Consider the following 20,300-nt stretch of genomic DNA (forward strand, 5'->3'; position numbering starts at 1 on the left):
GATTACACAAGCAGAATGGTGCAGAAACGAGGTGGCAGGGAGTGAGGTGCCCAGTGAGAGAACAGTTGAGTCCAGCAAGGAAATGAGCCATGTGTGTGGGTGTGACGGTATCTGAGAAAGAGGAAGACCAAGTGACTGAAGGATGCAAAATTAAAGAACAGGAGTAGTAATGAGAAAAGCTCAGAGCTACGCAAGTATGAAGTGGTGGCCAGAGGTTAATTTCTATTTAACAAACATTTATATACAGCACTTATTTGCCAGATACTGTTCCAAGTGCTTACAAATATCACCTCACTTAATTCCACATGTCAGTCTGAGGTAGGTATGTGTGTTATTTCCATCTTACAGATGAGAAAATGGTTCCATAGAGGTTGACTAAACGGCAGCACTGGGATCTGAACCCATCTTCCTGTGCTCAAAGACCCTAGAGTTTGTAAAATCGGTGGCAGAACTGTTCTGGGGGATCACAGGTGTGAGATTCTACAAAGATGGGAAGGTTGTCTACCTAAGAACGTCTATTTCATCTTTTAGAGACTGAGCGTCATCTGCCAAAGTGGTCAGTTCATCGTTCTGCTGCCGAAGTTCAGACATCTCCTTTTGTAACTCTTCACAGCGTATTCGATAGTCATCTTTGGCTGCTTCAAGTCTGTAACCGAAACAAAACAGACCAAGAAAGCACTATTTACTGTCTAATAATTCTCCTTAGAACAGGAAAAGTAAGTAAGAAACATGAAAATAAATTCTTCTTGGATTTGTCTCCTACTTTTGTGACCATACACTGTATTTCCAAGTTTTAACTATCCTGGAAACGGATTCTACTGCTCCAAGACTTGCAGAAAGGTAACAACGGATCGCCATTCCTCTACTCAGAAAGTTAGACGCCAAAATATAGCAGCTATAATTTATTTAAAGTTTTATTTTCAATGATGAAATTAACACATATTCCTTTTGAAAATTCACAAGATGCAGAAAAGCAAAGAAGATAAGAATTATGCATTGCTCTAGACAGATACCTACTGTTAACATTTTTGGAGTATAACCTCCAGTCTGATTTCTATTCATAGATCTTTTCCCCCCAAAATATGGATAATATTGTTCCTAATTTATATTAATTTGTTTTGTTTAACATACATCCTTCCTTTGGATTTAAAAGATTCTTTCTCATGTCACAAATATTTATCATTGATTATTTACTTTTTTTTTTTGCGGTACGCGGGCCTCTCGTTGTGGCCTCTCCCGTTGCGGAGCACAGGCTCCGGACACGCAGGCTCAGCGGCCATGGCTCATGGGCCCAGCCGCTCCACGGCATGTGGGATCTTCCCGGACCGGGGCACGAACTTGTGACCCCTGCATTGGCAGGCGGACTCTCAACCACTGCGCCACCAGGGAAGCCCTATTTACTTTTAATTTTATTTATGTAAGTATTTAATGTACAGAAATTCTTAATTTTTATGTAATTCAATTGATGAATCTTACACTTCATAGTTTCTACTTCTTTTAATTTTTTTTAACTTTTTATTTTATGTTGGGGTATAGCCAGTTATCAATGTTGTGATGGTTCCAGGTGCCGAGCAAATGACTCAGCCATACATATATAGGTATTCGTTCTCCCCCAAATTGCCCTCTCATCCAGGCTGCTACACAACATTGAGCAGAGTTCCCTGTGCTCTAAAGTAGGTCCTTGTTGGTTATCCATTTTAAATATGACAGTGTGTGTACATGTTGATCCAAACTCCCTAACTATCCCTTCCCCCCACCCTTTCCCCCTGGTAACCATAAGTTCTCTAAGTCTTTGAGTATGTTTCTGGTTTGTAAATGAGTTCATTTGTATCATTTCTTTTTAGATTCCCCATATAAGTATAGTTTCTACTTCTAATGTGCAATTAGAACTTTTTTTTCCTTCTAATTCTTTGTTTTCTGTTAGTATTTATACAGTTTCATTTTTAACATTAACGTTTTCAATTTCCCTGGAATTCATTTGGGTATATGATGTAGTACAGGAATCTAACTTTTCCTGCCAAAATATCTACCAACCATTCCAAAACTGTTTAACAAATAATTTAACCTTTCCCTATTGATTAGAAAATGCCATCTTTATCACATTACATATTTTTATATATACTTGGACTGGTTTCTGGATCTTCATTTGTGTCATTGGTGTCTATTTTGCTGCACTGGTACCAAGCTATTTTCATTAGTATATTAGTACTTGGGTGTGGCCAGTATTCCCTCATTATACTTTGTTCTCAAAACATTTTGGGAATCTCTTGTTCATTAATACTTCTAGATGAACATAAAATTTGAATTGGAATCAAGTCCAAATTATATAAGTTAAGAAAAAATGGCATTCTTACAATGTTCCATTAAAAACACCTAAAAATATGTTCTCTCTCTCCACACAGTATTATGTTTTATGTATAACTTAGAAGTTTTTGTCATCTAACTCCTTCATATTACTTAATTTTTTTTTTTTTTGTGGTACGCGGGCCTCTCACTGTTGTGGCCTCTCCCGTTGCGGAGCACAGGCTCCGGACGCGCAGGCTCAGCAGCCATGGCTCACGGGCCTAGCCGCTCCAGGGCATGTGGGATCTTCCCGGACCGGGGCACGAACTCATGTCCCCTGCATCGGCAGGCGGACTCTCAACCACTGTGCCACCAGGGAAGCCTGTACTTAATTTTTTTTTTTATTCTTCACTTAAATACTTATAAATGGAAGTTTTTCCTGATGATACTAACTAGTTATTGGTAAAAAAACTTACGACCTATGCAGCAGTCTTACATTACCCTCTCCCTGTTAAATGTTTATTGGTTCTAAGAACTTCTGAGTTAATTCTCTTATATTTTCTGGGTGGACACACATATTATCTACAAATAATCATCGTTTATTGATACTTTTTGTCTTCCCAATATTTTAATCTCATATCTTTTTCTTATTTCATTTTCTAGAAAAGTAATAACAGCGAAATCTTATATAGCATCTATGTGCCAGGCAATATTCTCAAAATACTTTATATATATATTAACTCATTTAATGCTCACAAAAATTCTAGAAGGTAGATAATACTATTATACCATCTTATAGTAGAGAAAATGGAGGCATGCCCAAGGTTACACAGCTAGTAAGTGGCAAAGCCAGGATTTTTGGAATGTCTAGGAAAATGTCAAATAATAGATTAATACTCATCCTCATTTCATTCTTAACTTTACTGAGAATTTCATGTACCAAGCTTATTTTATATTTTTCTTTCTCCTTTACCTTATGAATTGGAGGAGTTATAATACATTTAATAGTTACTGTAACAGATTTAATAATACTCAACAGGTTAACAATCCTGGGATAAAGCTTACTTTAGTACTGGATTGAATTTGCTACTATTTTATTCAGGAATTATTTAAAGAATACTCATAAATGAGATGTCAGTCATTTGAAAATAATAGTAATAAACCCATTATGTTAATATAGACAACATACTGTTTATGAAAAATAACTCTATTGTCTAAAACTAAAAAATGATGAGGAGAGTGGCAATATTTTTTATATTCTGTGACTCAAATCATCTGGTTTAGTAGAAGACAGCTGGGTTCCCATAGGTGTTTCTACACTGGTCTGCTGTGATGGTTTTTTGGCTGCGGTATATGAAGGAGATCCAGCCAAGCACAGAAATGCAGTTGGAAAAGAGAGGGCCCTGAAGACTCTCTGAGAGGGTCCTCGGATCACACTCTGAACCACAGGTGTAGACCATAGGGGATGGACTGTTTGTCTAAGGTTTCTGAGAAGACTAAGAAAATTTGTTTATTTTTTCCTGTCAAGGCCAAAAAAAAAAATGCAAACATTTCATGGGGAAACAAAGGACTGAGTCACTGCACAAGTAAAAAAAACCTAATTGATATTTAATTTCTCCCAGTTTTGACACTGAAAATCTATGGTTGGGTAAGAAACAGGCCAGGATATGTTTTCTAGTAAATCACAACACAATATTTTATCATACTGCCAAGTCCTTCAACTTTGGGGTTCTATTTTGTCTTGCAGGACACCAAATTTTTCCTTTTCTTCTTTTCCATTTCACCATCCAATCACCAATGGGCCCTCTTCCTTCTTTTTGGCCTTTTCCTCTCCCAGAAGATGTGTCTGGAAGACTGCCCCTTTACATCAGCTCGCCCTTTAAATAGGCTTGTCTCTATAACCCACGCACCTGGCCTTTATTTTGCGTTTCTTTAAACTGTGCTCTGGAAACGGCAACAATCTCTAAATTCCGTGCCTGTTTATTATTTTGGCATTTGGTCCTTTAAGAAGATACACTTTCTTTGAATTCCTATCCCTGCAGTTTGTGATCTAATTTCCTTTTTTGTTTTAAAGTAATTTCCGATTTTGAGTGAATTTAATCTTTGCAGCGACTGCTCCAACTCACCCTCAGGCCCCTTCGCTAGTTCTTCCTCTGTCTCTGAGTTTTTTCTCTGTCTGCCTTTACTTGCCTCAGAGTGCCTGGCAGGATGGAGGTGGGCTGGTATTTGCTTCCTTCCTTTCACTCACAGTTATTGTTCAGTTGGGGCATTCTGTCTGCAAGTCATATTGAGGGTGAGCATTCATAGATTTTCCTAAATGAGCAGTTATTTCATGTCGTGTGGGAAGACTTTTGGGAAGTGGCTAATTGCACAGCCTCCCTGGTCTGCAGTTACCCGAAAGTCCTAACACTATATTCTTAACTTTAAAAGACATTATTACCCTGTGCACCGCAACAAAGAGTAGCCCCCGCTCGCCGCAACTAGAGAAAGCCTGCACGCAGCAACGAAGACCCAACCCAGCCAAAAATAAATAAAATAAATTTATATATAAAAAAAAGACATTACCAAATCTAAAAAAATGAGATCTGAGTGAGTTGTCCCTTACCGGAATGTTTCTTCTTGGAGCTGTTCTAACTGAGTCTGGAGCTGCAGATGCCTTCTTCCTGCTGGACTGTTAGGATCTTCTATAGAATCAGACTGATTCAGCCTTTCCATTAATACCTGATTCTCTGCCAACAGACTACTTTTCTCCTCTTGCAATGCTGCAACCTGTTAGAATATAGGAAGACAGTGTTTATTTTCTCCAGTTACACTGGAATCCGCATAATCACTTGTGAATTACCATTACGAATTAAAGCCTGTTTTTAAAGAAGTACAAGCAACCTCCACTTAAAACACTGACATTATTTTGGAATATTGCACAGGCAGAGCAGTACGTAAGAGTAAGCAAGAATTCATTCTTTATTTTACATTTGAAAAGGTAATTCACCAAAGAAGATATGTAATGGCAACTAAGCACACAAAAAGATACTCATGATTAGTCATTAAGGAAATGCAAATTGAAACCACAATGTTATATCCATACACTTACTCCCACTAGAATGCCGAAAATCAGAGAGACTGGCTGTACCAAGTGTTGGTAAAGATGAAAACAGATGGGAGCTTCACACACCTGTTCAGCACGTGAAATGTTCCACAGGCTGTGAGAAACCGGTTCGCATTTTCCTAAAAAATTAAACATGCAACTACCACATAACCCAGACATTTTCCACTTAGGTATTTATTTACCAAAGAGAACTAAAAGCATATGTCCACACAGAGACGTAGAATGTTTATAGCAGCTTCATTTGTAATACAGAAAAACAAACGTTGACCAGTAGGTGAATGGATAAATAAATTGCAGCACATCCATACAACAGAATACTATCTGACAAACAAAAGAATTAACTATTAATACCGATAACATGCATGAATCTCAAAATAATGAAAGAAGCCAGGCAGAAAAAGAGTACACTGTGTATGACTCCTTTCATATGCAATTCTAGAAGACACAAGCTAATCTACAGTGACAGAAAGCAGAGCCGGCACTGGAAGAGGATTACAGAGTCATGAGAACTCACTATCCTGATTGTGGTGATGGTTTCGCACGTTTATACATGTCAACATGCATCAGAACTGTACACTTCAAAGATGAGCAGTTTGTTGTATGTCAACTACATCTCAAAAAACTGTAAAAACAGAAGTCACCTGCCATTTCTGATTCTCCCTCTCCACCCCCATTTTCTTCCAGTTGGGCTATTGCCCCACCATCCTCAGGATCAGCCGACCTTGCCTTCTGTGGCTCCCAGGACACCTCCCTCTCCTGGTCTGTGTGCCTCCTCTTTACTCCAGTCAAGCCCTCTTCACCTCCCTGCCTCTGGCACACGCATGGCTTTTCCTTTCTAAATACATTGATGGCTTCCAGCTTCTGGGCTGTCAACATAATTTATCCACTGACAGCTCGCATGTTTCTATTTCCAGCCTGGAACCCCGCAGTGGGTATCACGTCCAACTGGAGGTCCACCAGGCGTCTGAATTTAACCTGTCCAGGTGGGACTCTCATTCCCCCACACCCCGCCCTGCCCTCCCACTGTCTTCCCCATCTCAGCGATGCTAACTCTGTCCTTCCACTTGCTCTGGCAGGATCTGTCCCATCTCGTCCTCACACCCACGCCCACTCTTTCAGCAAACATCAGCGGCTCTGCCTTCAGACGGATTTCAACCACTTCTAACCGCCCCTCAATTCTGATTTAAGCCAACCTAATATTTTGCCTGATTATTGCGAAGGCCTCTGAATTAGTCCCCTTGAGTTGGCCCTCACCACCCAGCAGCCACCATAATCCATTAAAATAAAACTCGGATCACAGGACGTCTTTGCTCACAAGCCTCCAACGGCTTCCCATTTATTTACGCAGCCTGTACCAAGGCCCGTCAGGCCTCTGCAGATGGACTCCTCTCCCCAGGCTTCACTCCTGCTGCCCTCACCTTCGTGCTCCCGGAGACACCAGCTGTCCCGCTGAGCCTGGATGAGCCTGGATGAGCCTCGCAGGAAGCCTGGGAGGCCGCTTATCCACCCTCTAGGATTTACTAACTTGCTGCCTCCCCGGCGGCCTTTGCTGACAACCCAGTCAGAACTAGCTCCTCCCACCCCGTGCCCCCGCCCCCCCCGAGTCCCCCTTTCTCTAGAATACTTATCAGCAGCACACAACAGACCGTATTCTTATCCTGTTCACTGTCTGTTTTCTTTATCGCGTGCAAGCACCTTGGAGGCAGGGATGTTTTACCCATTTCTGTGTTTTCCCCTATCTTCACTGTATTGACAGCAGCTAGAACAGTGGATGGTCTGGAGTGGGTGCTCAATGTTTGCTGAATAAATGAATGAGTCTGAAATGCCAGCTCTCTAACTTGTCAGATTTCCATAAACGCACGAGTCTTTTCTCAGAGTAGAGTAGTAGCTCAATTCCGTGCCACTGGTCTATTTCATTCATTTCTGCTCTTTCATTCTTTTTAAAATAAATGTTTAAGGCTTTAAAATTTAAAAGCTCATTTCTTTGTTAATAATTTCTATCTTAAATTGCACTTTGGTCAGAAAGCATGATCTAAAGACACAGATTCTTTGAATTTTATTGGGAATTGCTTTATAGCCTGGTATGTGGTCAATTTATATGAACGCTGAGTGCATAATGCAACACCTTAATACCAGACTCATCAGACTAGCAAATGTTGCTAAAGTAATTTAATTCAATATATTTGGCAGAAATCCTTTTCACATACACAGAAAAAGGTGTCAACTACAAATTGGTACTTGCCATCTGCCTCAACAAGGATTAAATCATGAGCTGCTGCAGCCGCTGACCTGTAACGCTCCCTGAAAGGAGTTCAGGAAGAGATCAGGAACGGGGCCCCCCGTGCTCTGGGAAAACTGGCAGAACAGGCCTTCAGATAGTTAGATATTTTCAGGAGAAGATTTTATGAGCCCAATTCTTGCATCTCCTCATATCTAGAAAAGCACTAAAATCATCAACGGTGACAACTGCTCCTTGTGACTGGCAGCCACCTTCTACCAGAACGTGTGCTTCACTGCACGCACCCTCTTCACCTAAATCACATACATACTGACCTCCATCCCACCACTTTGGAGCAGTTCCTCAGAGCTGAGATGCTGTCTCCTGGGCTATTGTCCTCATTTTGCCCCAAAGAAACCTTAACTCACAACTCTCATGTTGTGCATTTCTTTTAGTCAACAAGGAGAATAATTAAAAATAATACATAAACACAATTTAAGGAAAAAAAAGCAAATAAAGCAAAGGGGCTTATAATGGAAAGCTACAGTTTCCCATTGAGTTTTTCTACTTCCAAGAGACAACTAGGTTTTTTTTTTTTTTTTTTTTTTGCGGTACACGGGCCTCTCACTGCTGTGGCCTCTCCCGTTGCGGAGCACAGGCTCCGGACGCGTAGGCTCAGTGTCCATGGCTCAAGGGCCCAGCCGCTCCGTGGCATGTGGGATCTTCCCGGACCGGGGCACAAACCCGTGTCCCCTGCATCGGCAGGCGGACTCTCAACCACTGCGCCACCAGGGAAGCCTGACAACTAGTTTTAATGTTCCTAATTTTATTGTTTTTGGCTGTGACTTGACATCTCTCAACAACATGTTATACCCACTATTTCTTGATTTATCAACCTTACACATTATCTAGTGACTTGTCTCCTCTGACATGTGAAATTAGAGCCACTTGCGGCATCCCCCGTTTCCACAAATAGTTATGGCACTATTCCTGCTCCTTTCACTGGCCACCTCTGCAATTTTGAACAACTACTCATTGACTTGTTTCACTCCATCACGTGCCCACTCATTAGCTCACTCAGATACTCATCGTGGGTCTACCATGTGCTAGGCACTGCTGCAATTGTCCAGGTGCAAGGGATACCACGATGAAAAACGCAGAGACAGTTCTTATTCTTATGTGTTACATATTCTAAACAAATCATCATAGTAAATATATAAACAAGGACAAATCATATTAAGCAAGAAAGTAAACTAATAAATACATGCAAGACCTAGAGTGAAAGTGCTCTGCAGAAGGTTAAAGCAAGACTAAGAGGAGGGGCTTCCCTGGTGGCGCAGTGGTTGGGAATCTGCCTGCCAATGCAGGGTACACGGGTTCGAGCCCTGGTCTGGGAAGATCCCACATGCCACGGAGCAACTAAGCCCATGAGCCACAACTACTGAGCCTGCGCTCCGCAATGGGAGAGGCCGCGACAGTGAGAGGCCCGCGCACCACGATGAAGAGTGGCCCCCGCTCGCTGCAACTGGAGAAAGCCCTCGCACAGAAATGAAGACCCACCACAGCTAAAAATAAATAAATAAATAAATAAATTTATTTTAAAAAAAGACTAAGAGGAGAGGCTGGAGGACGACTGTAGGCTGGTGACCGAGGAACTTCCCGGGGAGGCTGAGGTTAGTACTGGGCACACCTAAGTGCCCAGTGAATATTTCATGACAGATAAACCACGTGATTTGGAGCTGAGACTGGATGGCGAGAAGCGGCCGGCCGTGTACTGCCGGTGCTCCCTCGTGGTGAGACGAGAACACGGGGGTCCCCACCGGGCCCTCACCGCCCTGCCTCGCCCTGCTTCTCCTGCTCACCTCCAGCACCCGCATCTTTACTTTCATAACACTGCTTCTCCACAGGCAGGGCTAGATGCTGAAGACCAGTGACGTTCACATCGCTACCTCAGAGGTCACATCAGCACGCCTGTGTTACGACTGCCTTCTGCAGGGCTGAGTGTGTCATGGCGCTGCCACCAATCTCCTCATAACCTCTCTGCAGCCCCGCCACTCGCTCTGCGATCTGTTCACACCAGGGACTGGTAAACTCTTCTGTAAGGAATAGGGCAGTGAACAGCTGAGCCTTTCAGAGCCACAGGTCTCGTGGCAAGTCCTCAACCCTGTCTTTGCAGCGTGAAAGCACCAGAGACAGCACATCAAGGAACAAGCCTGCCTGCACTACCACTTTACTCACGAGACAGAGGGCCGACTGCAGTCTGCCAATCCCAGTGTACGACTTGAATGTTACACCGTCAAAGAGACTATTTATATCCTGCTCATAAAAACAACCAACTCTTATTTATCATTATTGTAAAATACTGCATTTGTGTATAGCTGAATTTTAGAATCTGAAAAGCAATTAACAGCACTTAACCTTATGACTAGGTAAATATTATTTACTACATCACCCAGAAAGTGTGCTCTGATCACATTTCTTCCTATCTGCATCCAAAGCAATGACCAACTCTTACGCCTTTCAAGGTAAGATGCTTCTAGTATAAAATATCACGAACCCTGTGTACCTACTACACAGCTTTAACAAGTATCAAAACATGGCCAATTATGCACCTATCTGGACTTCCATCCACTCCCCCCTCCTCCCTGATTTTGAGGTAAATCCCAGACAAACAATTTTATTTCTTAATTTTCTGTCTTTTAATTTAGGAGCGATTTCTTCAACTTTATTTTTAACTATTCTATTGAATTTTTTTATTTTGACAATTCTATTTTTAGTGTTTCTTGATCTCTGATTTTTTCTTTTTAAAATAGCATCTTGTCCTTTTTTTTTTTTTTTTTTTTTTTTTTTTTTTTTTGCGGTATAAGGGCCCCTCACCGCTGCGTCCTCTCCTGTTGCGGAGCACAGGCTCTGGACGTGCAGGCTCAGTGCCCCGGTCCGGGAGAATCCCACATGCCGTGGAGTGGCTGGGCCCGTGAGCCACGGCTGGGCCCGTGAGCCACGGCCCTGAGCCTGCGCGTCCGGAGCCTGTACTCCGCAATGGGAGAGGCCACAACGGTGAGAGGCCCGCGTACCGCAAAAAAAACCCCAAAAACAAAATAAAAAGAAAAATCTTTTCTACTACCCCAATTTCTCCACTTCCTCTAGGGCTAGTTTCCTGTTTATCTTGACCCTTCTCTTTTTTGTTACGCAGATTTTCCTCACATGTAAGAATCGGTTTTCTGTAAATTAGGGAATCCAGAAAGGTCAAAATGAAAAGGGCCTTACCCTGCAATACTAATACTCGGTCTAACCTCCTGTACTTCTGTTTGCTTAACTTCTTTAGAAGAGACCCCTCCGATTGGGAAACCAGCTACAGGTCAGGGTATCTGCAGTGGGTGACGGGCAATGGGGCTGAGCTCTCCTACAGAAGACCCCATTACACCTCGCTGCAGCCTTCCACCAAGCATGGGGGCTTCTCTGGGGTTCAGCTACAGCAGCTCCCTCCCCCTTTATAGGTGTTTTTGGCACTGTATTCTTTACTCCTTTTAGGCCGTTTGGCACTTTATCCAACTGCCTTTTGGCCTTCTGAGGTTGATGATGAGCAGTGGTGTGCTGTTGCTGGCTATAACCGAGCCACTTGCTAAATATTCGGGAGTCTGGTGAGCCGACTGTTAAACCATTAACAACCTGGAATTGGTCGCTGTGACAGTGTTTATACTGTGGAAATTGGAAAACGCTACAAATCAGGGCTTTTAAAAATCTCCCCCAGTCCTCCTGAGAGCCGATCTCTCTCCTCCTTCTCTTCTTTTCTTGTGGGCTTATCCCATTTTAAATTCATTTATTATGAATTTGATGGGGCTGTGAGAAGGAAGGAAAACTCTGACCTTTGTTCAGTCTGCACTCTTTTTCCAGGCTCTGTTTCCTTTTTCTTCTCAAACTAGGGCTGTGTTACAGCCAAACTGTACCGCACGTGGGACCCAGGGCACGTGGTGGGACGCAGAGCCGTGCTGCAAACAGGTGGTGTAAAACCAGATCTCTTACCTGCAGATCCAACTCATGGCACCTTTGAGCAATTTCTTCCTTGGCCGACAAAGCTTCATTCAGTTCCTCTGAAGTTTTCTTCAGCTGGGTAGAAGCAAAGAGCTACAGTGAACGTCGCAATATGACGTGGCAACAACTAATGATGGCACATGTACAATACAAAACTAAAACGCTTCCCCCTGTTCTTTCTGTGGGGCAGGGAGAAATCAAGAACCCTTCTGCACGAGTCAAAAGAAGGGTTTCTTCCAACTGCAGACATCTTTTAGTCCTGAGTCTTGTCTTTTCTGTACTTGGAAATTGGTTCTTTCCTCTTATCAAGTTTTCTTATACATCTCCTAGGGCTACTTGGTTCTTGGTAATGTTGGTTCTGTAATAACTAAGAAATCTCACCTTGGTAAAATATATATGTGCTAGAGGAACAGGGGTTCAATTGTTAAAATAAATAGCTAATGTATTTCAACACAATTGTTGTATGGTTTAAAAATATTTATTCTCTCAGTACTTAGCAGTCAGGATATACGGCCAGAGAGATAGGCAGCTGGATTGGTTTGGATTGAGATTTTGCCCGGGAGAAGGTATTAAGGTAAGACAATCGATTATATTGACAAAATCATCACAGTAATAGACCATGAAGTCTAGGCCAGAAAGAGAAGGTAACTGATTAAAGAGATGATGAAATGCTTAAGCTAAAGTATGAAGTGGGGAGATTTCCAAAAATAAAATGATGATGTTGGCAGAAGAAAGAGGAGTAGGCTTTAGGCAGGCAGAACAGTAATGTTCACCGTAGAGTCAGCAAAGTGAGGAAGAACGAACGTAAGATGATGGGCTGTCAGTGAAAACCAGACAGTTCACTTCTTCACAAAGATGAAGGGTAGAGGAGACTTCTTCAATTGAAGAATAACACGAAATAAAAGGTAAGATATCTTTTGTATTATAAATAAATCACAGGATTAAATGCATGCCATTTTCCAGGACTGCATCTATTGTGTTAAACGTGGCATACAGAAAGATATCACTAATGGAAAAAGAAAACATGACTAGAAAACATGAATTATAGTAAATTAAAGAGGTTAATTTATTTTAAAGTGGGCTGTACAATAATATGTTAATTACAAATTACAAATTTAATTACAAGTTTGTAATATCCATTAGTAAAGTGGCTTACGTTCTTGAATTTTAGGTAAAAAATAAAGAATTATACCAATATATTTCATAAGCAATTTCAACTGAAACATCCTTTTCATTAATATCTAAAGTTCACCCTTTAATCTCTGCATGGATAAAAACAATGCAAGATCAGGTACCTGGCGATCAAGGTCAACATAGGCATCATTCCCAGCAGAGACAGGAGACTCTTTACTCATCAGCTGAAATTAAGATTTAAATGATTACAACCACGAGAAAAAAGTGACATTCTATATAATACACTTACAACAACAAACATGAACACCCAGCTGCATAGAATTATAAAAATTACAATGAAATCACAAATGTAAAAGGAACATTTTCCTATACATCGAAGCTCTTCAGCCTGGAGCTTTGTTTTGCTGCAGGATTAGCCTTCACTTAAAATCACACGTGTAATTCTGGTATGCATTTTCACAGCAGGGCCAGTCACGAGAGTCAAGTATTACTTATTCTTACCACTAAAAAGACAAGTCTTTAAGTTAAAATGTGGCTAAATATTTAAAATATTGACTTTTCAGTAAGAAAAATAGTAACACTAAGTAACTATTTCTGAAGAATAAACGTGGGTCACATCAATATCAGCCCAAATTAACCGCTAATGTTCAGTGATGACACGCACATACACACGAATCTAGGTCTCAGCCTCTCTCACCCTTGTGTTGCACACAGAGAAGATCCAGAGGGTGTGTGAGGGTTTGGGGAGAAGGGGTAAAATTCTGACTGTGACAAATGTCAGGGGCAGACTCAAATGTCCCAATTTTCTCCTGTTTCCTTCTTATGCTCTGTCTGAAGGACAAAAGAGAGGGACAATTAGAAACGTGGGGACAGACTATTGAGAGATCTTGTAATTTCAGCCTTCATCCCACTCTCTAAAGAACTGAAATGTTATGCTCAGCTGTACCTTCTTCTCTGCATCAGTGGTTCTCAACACTGACTGAGAAGTCCCCAAACCAACAACACCAAACCAACAACACCAGCATTGCCTAGGAACTTGTCAGAAATGCAAATTCTTGGGTCCCTGCCCAGATTTACTGAATCAGAGACTCTGGGGTTAGGGTCCAGCACCACACACTGAAGTTTGAGAACCACTGCTCTATATTAATGTCATGAGAAGAGTGAAGGTCCCTTAGCATTATTAGGAGGGAAAAAAATCTCAGAAAGAGTAAAAGAATACTGACTTCAATTTTTATTCTTTTATTGTAAGAATGTTAATAAAAAGATGTTCAAAAGATTTTTCTTCCAATTAAAAAAATAACACCCAAGGTAGAGAAGATAAAATTCAGAAAAAGTACAAAGAGAAAACACCCATTATTCTACCATCCAGAAATAACCACGTCTATAATTTTGAACTATTCAAGAAGCTACCTGTGCCATGGGTTTCACACAGCTCAAGTAAGAAAGACAAATACAGTGTCATGTGATGACAGACATGTGTGACATGTGTGACAGACACTCAGAGAGGAAGGATCTAATTCGGGGGGTGCGGGGGGGGGGTAGAAGGGAGTAGAAGTATTTTCTTCCAGTCCCCATTGTTACATGTTAGTTCTTATCATAACACAGCAGTGGATAAAACCCCCTGAACACAGCCTCCTCCCAGTCAATCCCAGCTAGGATGTCCACCTCGACGAGGTTTCCAGGTCCTATACCTCCCGACTTCCTCCCTGGTTTTCACTGACAGCCCATCATCTTACGTTCATTCTTCTTCACTTTGCTTAGACTCCACGGTGAACATTACTGTTCTGCCTGCGTAAAGCCTACTCCTCTTTCTTCTGCCAACATTGTCATCTTATTTTTGGAAATCTCCCCACTCCGTACTTTAAGTTACGCAGTTCATCATCTGTTTAATCAGTTACCTTCTCTTTCTGGCCTAGACTTCATGGTCTATTATTGTGATGACTTTGTCAATATAATCAATTCCCTTACCTTAATACCTTCTCCTGGGCAAAATCTCAATCCAAGACCAATCCAGCTGCCTATCTCTTCTGGCCATATATCCTGACTGCTAAGTACTGAGAGAATAAATATTTTTTAAACCATAAAACACAATATATAGTTTCCAGTCTCAGCTGGGCCTTCAAAGTTGCCCCCAAAGTGCAGCTATGCTTCCCCAATCAGCAGTCTCTTTGTTCCCTTTAGAGATTATTCCAAACCTTTCCTACTTCTCAAACCTCACCAACTCCCCACTACTCTTATCAGAAAACCTTGCCTCCAGGTAAGAAATTCCCCAATTTCCTGTACCTTAACCTACAAAATTGGCAGCATTCATACCCATCCTTTCCTTTTTCAATCTTGTTGTAATACACTCTCAACCCTGTCTCTTCCCAGGTTCTCAGAGACCCTGTACTAGTTATCATCCTCTCTCTTGTTATCTCAACCTCTATCTTGCTCTTTCCTGTGGCTTCTTCCTATTAGCATTTAAAAAATTAAAAGACTACCATTTACTTGATTACCAATCACATTTCTCCAAAGAAGATAATATACAAATGCCCAACAAACATATGAAAAGATGCTCAACATCATTAATCTTTAGGGAAATACAAATAAGCCACAATTAGAAAACACTTCACATCCACTAGGATGGCTAATATCAAGAAGATGGACAATAACAAGGGTTGACAATGAGGGAGAGAAATTAGAATTCTTAGCACATTGCTGGTGGGAATGTAAAATGGTGCAGCACCGGTGGAAAACACACCTGTGCTGGCACTTCCTCAAAGAGTTAAACACAGAATTACCATGTGACCCAGAAATTCAATTTCTGGGTATATACCCAAAAGAATTAAAAACAGGTGCTCGGACTTCCCTGGTGGTGCAGTGGTTAAGAATCCACCTGCCAATGCAGGGGACACGGGTTCGAGCCCTGGTCCGGGAAGATCCCACGTGCCGCAGAGCAACTAAACTCATGTGCCACAACTACTGAGACCACGTGCCACAACTACGGAAGCCGCTCACCTAGAGCCTGTGCTCCGCAACAAGAGAAGCCACCTCAATGAGAAGCTGGAGCACCACAACGAAGAGTAACCCCTGCTCACCGCAACTAGAGAAAGCCCGCGTGCAGCAACAAAGACCCAACACAGCCAAAAATATATAAACAAATAAATAAATTTATTAAAAAAATAAAATAAAAACAGGTGTTCAAAACAACCCCGTACACTCAGGTTCATAGCAGCACTACTCGCAATACCGAAAAGGTGGAAACAACTCAAACGTCCATCAAATGATGAATGGATAAACAAAATGTGGCACACCCACACCATGGAATATCACTCAGCCACGAAAAGGAACTAAATATTGATACATGCTACAAAATATTCTTGAAAATGGTAAATTTTATGTTATGTGTATTTTACCACAACAGAAAAAAAAAATCAGTCAGCTACACCTGAATAAAGACATACAGACAATCATCTTACAAAAGCCCTTCTTCAATTCCATAATTCTATCCAGCCACCCCATCCTCCTCCACGGCCCAATCAGTCACCAAACCTGTTAAATAAAGCTCTGACAAAGTTCAAATCTGTCCACTTCTCTCCACCCAGCCGCCATAACCTAGTTCAGGCTTCCATCGTTCCTCACCAGATAATTACTAAGGTCTCAACTGCTCTCCCTTTTTCTAGCCTTGTTTTCCTCCAATCCATTCTTCTCACTGCCTGGATTTTCTCAAATACAGACTTCAGTGTATTTCCTCCTTAAAAAGCAATTCACTGGTTTCCAAAATTCTTTCCACAAAGCTGCTCGGCATCCTACTGGCCTTAACGCTCTTGCCTTGCCTCCAGCACCCACACCTCCCGCGCCTGCTGAGGCTTCTTCCGACACCTCCCCGCGCCACGCGGCTGCCTCCTGGACCGCAAGTGTGTGCCCTTCCTGACCTCTTCTCCTCCTCCAGTGCTTAGACGAGACGCCGCATTCTCTGAGAACCCTTCCCCAACATCCCCACGCTGAGGGACACACTCTTTTGAGGTCCTACTATCTTTTCCCCATCACGGCACTTTTCATTCTGAATGCTTTGGATGTATTCGAATTGCTCGTTTGGCCACTCTTCCCTTTAGATCACACTTTGTGAGACAAGAGGCCATGTCTATCTTTTCCATAGTTGTATCCTGAAGGCCCTCCTATAGCTCCCACTGCATTCTAGGTGCTCGGTAAGTATTTACTAAATAAACAAAATGAATATGCACGTAAAATGTACTGCGTTAGTGAGTACCGGCACCATCAGCACAGAGTAGGTGTAGATAAATGCTTGCCAGTACAATTATCACCATCCATCTATTTCAGATTTCCTCAGAATAAATTCCTAAAAGTGAAATTACAGAATCAATGACAGTAAGGCAGAACAGTTAGTGGCCCCCTTATTGTTTTTCCTGTCTTTGCTTAGTAACAGAATCCTCAAATTTTGGCTGGGTCCATGACCACCTGGAAAAAAGACCACATTCCCCAGCTTCCCTGTGTGGCAATGTGAGTAACAGCTGGATAACAGGAGTGAGAATTCCTGGAAGTTTACTAAGAGGAAGTGGAGAACCTTCCTTCAGCCCTGCCTGCTGGCCGGAATGTGAATGTGAGGGCTGGAAGCCAAACAGCCACGGCTGACCACGGGGTGGGAATCACACATTAGGGATGGCAGACAACAAGATGCAAGAAAGCTGTGTCCCTGATGCCTACGGAGCCAACCCATGACCACTTGAGAGCAAATTAAACTCATATCTTGCTTGGCTGACCATCGTTTTGTTAGTTTACCCTGCTACCATCAGCCCTGACTGACAAACGGATCCTCTCCTAAAAGCTCTGATGTGTTGAAATGTCCTGTATGATAGAGAATTTGGCTGCTCCTTTGCCGCCAGTGCCTGGGAGGCAGCCGCTAAATCTCTGGGATTTCTCTGCTGAGTGTCTTTGTTATTCATGGTGGGTCCCTAGATAGTTTAAGCTAGGAGATGACTCTGGTTGTGGGCTGGTGACGCCAAGAAAACCAACCGCATATGGGAGGGTTGGGGCTTTGAGCCACTTGATACCAGCCTGGCCTCTGGGGAGGAGACAGGGGCTGGAAATTTAGTTCAACCTTGTGGCCAATGATCCAACCAATCACACCTATAAAATGAAACCCCAACAAATGCTGCACATGAAAGCTCGGGTGAGCTTCCCCGGTTGGCAGCTCTCTCTGTGTGTTGTCACACAGTAATGTGCTGGGAGGGTGACATGTCTTGATTCCACGGGGAGGGGACAACAGAGACTGAGTTCGGGACCCTCCCAGACCTCCATTTCGGGGGGTGGGGGGTTGGTTCTGATTCGTATCCTTTTGCTGTAATAAACCGTCACTGTTACTGAGTTCTATGAGTCATTCCAGCAAATAATCAAATCTGAGGAGGTAGTGGGAACTGCTAGATTCACAGTCAGTTGGTCGGATTTAAAAGGAAATGCTTCATAGCACAGGGAGAGCAGCTCGGTGCTTTGTGACCACCTGCCGGGGGACAGGAAGCGGGGGTGGGAGGGAGACACAAGAGGGAGGAGATATGGGGATACATGTATACATAGAGCTGATTCACTTTGTTATACAGCAGAAACTAACACAGCAATGTAAAGCAACTATATTCCAATGATATTTAAAAAAATTTTTTAAATAAAAAATAAAAAAAGTAAAATAGGGCTTCCCTGGTGGCGCAGGGGTTGAGAGTCCGCCTGCTGATGCAGGGGACGCAGGTTTGTGCCCCGGTCCGGGAAGATCCCACATGTCGCAGAGCGGCTGGGCCCGTGAGCCATGGCCACTGAGCCTGCGCGTCTGGAGCCTGTGCTCCACAACAGGAGAGGCCACAACAGTAAGAAGCCCGCGTACCGCAAAAAAAAAAAAAAAAAAAAAGTAGAATAAAAAAGGAAACACTTTATCTTAATTTGCATTTAGCATTTTTCATGTTTGTCTGTTGCATTTTTTTCTGTTAGTTACTTACATTCTATACTATTTTAGTTCCCTTAAAGGTTTCTTCCATTACTTCTATGATTAAAAAATTCTCCCATCTTAAGATCACTTTCACTCTTATAGTTCTATGTCTGACACCTGATGGAGTTCAGGACATGCTACCCCCAAATATGGCAGTTTGGCATGTTGAATGTTTCAAGCTGAAGGAATTTGAGAAACAGCAGGGACAGGAAAAATTTTCTGACCTTCCTCTGAAGCAGGTCTTAAGTCCCTCACGTGAGAGGCACCCTCCCTATGCTCAGAGGAAAGGAGTATCCGTATCTCCAAAGTCAGAGGGATGCAGAAGGAATCAGAACAAACAGGACTTGCTGTTTTTCGCCCTATCACATTTTTCCACGAGATTTTCCACTCTTCACCAAATCCAGCATCAAAACACTCAGGTTGAAACACCTCTTTGGGCTTCCCTGGTGGCACAGTGGTTGAGAATCTGCCTGCCAATGCAGGGGACACGGGTTTGATCCCTGGTCCAGGAAGATCCCACATGCCGTGGAGCAACTAAGCCCATGCGCCACAACTACTGACCCTGCGCTCTAGAGCCCGCGAGCCACAACTACTGAGCCCACGTGCCGCAACTACTGAAGCCCACGCACCTAGACCCCGTGCTCCGCAACAAGAGAAGCCACCGCAATAAGAAGCCCGCGCACTACAAGGAAGAGTAGCTTCCGCTCGCCGCAACTAGAGAAAGCCCACGCGCAGCAACAAGGACCCAACACGGCCAAAAATAAATAAATAAAATAATTTAAAAAGAAAAGAAACACTTCTTTGATCTTCATTTCTTTATGAAGCCTCCTGTGTTGTGTAAAACTTAAATACATTTGTATGCTCTTCTATTGTTAATCTGTTTTTTGTTTGTTTGTTTTTAACAGAGGTTCCAGCTAAAAACTTGAAAGGGTAGAGGAGAAAAACATTTTTCCCCTCCTACAGTTTCAAATAAATATTCATCTAGAAATTGCCTTGAGTCTGGCTGGAGTTGAAGACCCATTTCCTTCCAAATAAGAAACCAATACTTAAGTGTGAGGCAGACTGCTGGTTTAAGATAGATATTATTCGTAATGGCTTTAGGAATTAGTCTACTATTCCTAATTCATTAGAGCATTAAAAAAAATTAGGAATTGTTATGGAATATCTATAATTCCAAGATAAACATTTAACGTTTAAATAAAAATGAGACAAGCTATAGCATAAGTGCGAAGAAAAAAATTCTCAAAAAATGAGTAGGAGAATCTCTTTTTAAAATTTCTACTTCAATTACTTAAACTCACGTTTGCTCCTTTAACTTCTCACAAACTGTAAGCACAAAGGTCCAACATACCTCCTGGATGGCTGTCATGACAACGTGTTGCACAGATTCCTCCATCATCATGATGGCTTGGATGTACTCTGAAAGTAAGAACAACCTGGAATGTCAGTGTTCAAGTTATAGACAATCAAGGGAGTAAAGGCTAACACTTCATGAATTCTGAAAAGAAGTTTCCTGTGTTTTGATTCTTCCTCGGAATTCCTCGTATATGGTTAAA

At 42.2% G+C, this 20,300-nt stretch overlaps 1 protein-coding gene across 2 annotated transcripts in view; it reads right to left on the bottom strand.

The window, feature by feature from the left end:
• The window catches only part of HOOK3 (hook microtubule tethering protein 3), a 126,068-nt gene that overhangs the window by 70,594 nt on the left and 35,174 nt on the right, over positions 1–20,300 (bottom strand). For both annotated transcript variants that reach the window (XR_009517908.1, XM_060001429.1), the window contains exons 6-10: positions 20,096–20,163; positions 12,935–12,997; positions 11,631–11,714; positions 4,889–5,052; positions 506–646 (exon numbers count right to left, since the gene is read on the bottom strand). Coding sequence is in view for 1 of the 2 variants with exons in the window: in XM_060001429.1 (XP_059857412.1) it covers positions 506–646; positions 4,889–5,052; positions 11,631–11,714; positions 12,935–12,997; positions 20,096–20,163 (520 nt within the window). In the remaining variant the exon portion in view is untranslated. The remainder of the gene's footprint in view (positions 1–505; positions 647–4,888; positions 5,053–11,630; positions 11,715–12,934; positions 12,998–20,095; positions 20,164–20,300) is intronic.

This window comes from Delphinus delphis, chromosome 21 (genome assembly GCF_949987515.2).
Source record: "Delphinus delphis chromosome 21, mDelDel1.2, whole genome shotgun sequence".
Classification (NCBI taxonomy): domain Eukaryota; kingdom Metazoa; phylum Chordata; class Mammalia; order Artiodactyla; family Delphinidae; genus Delphinus; species Delphinus delphis.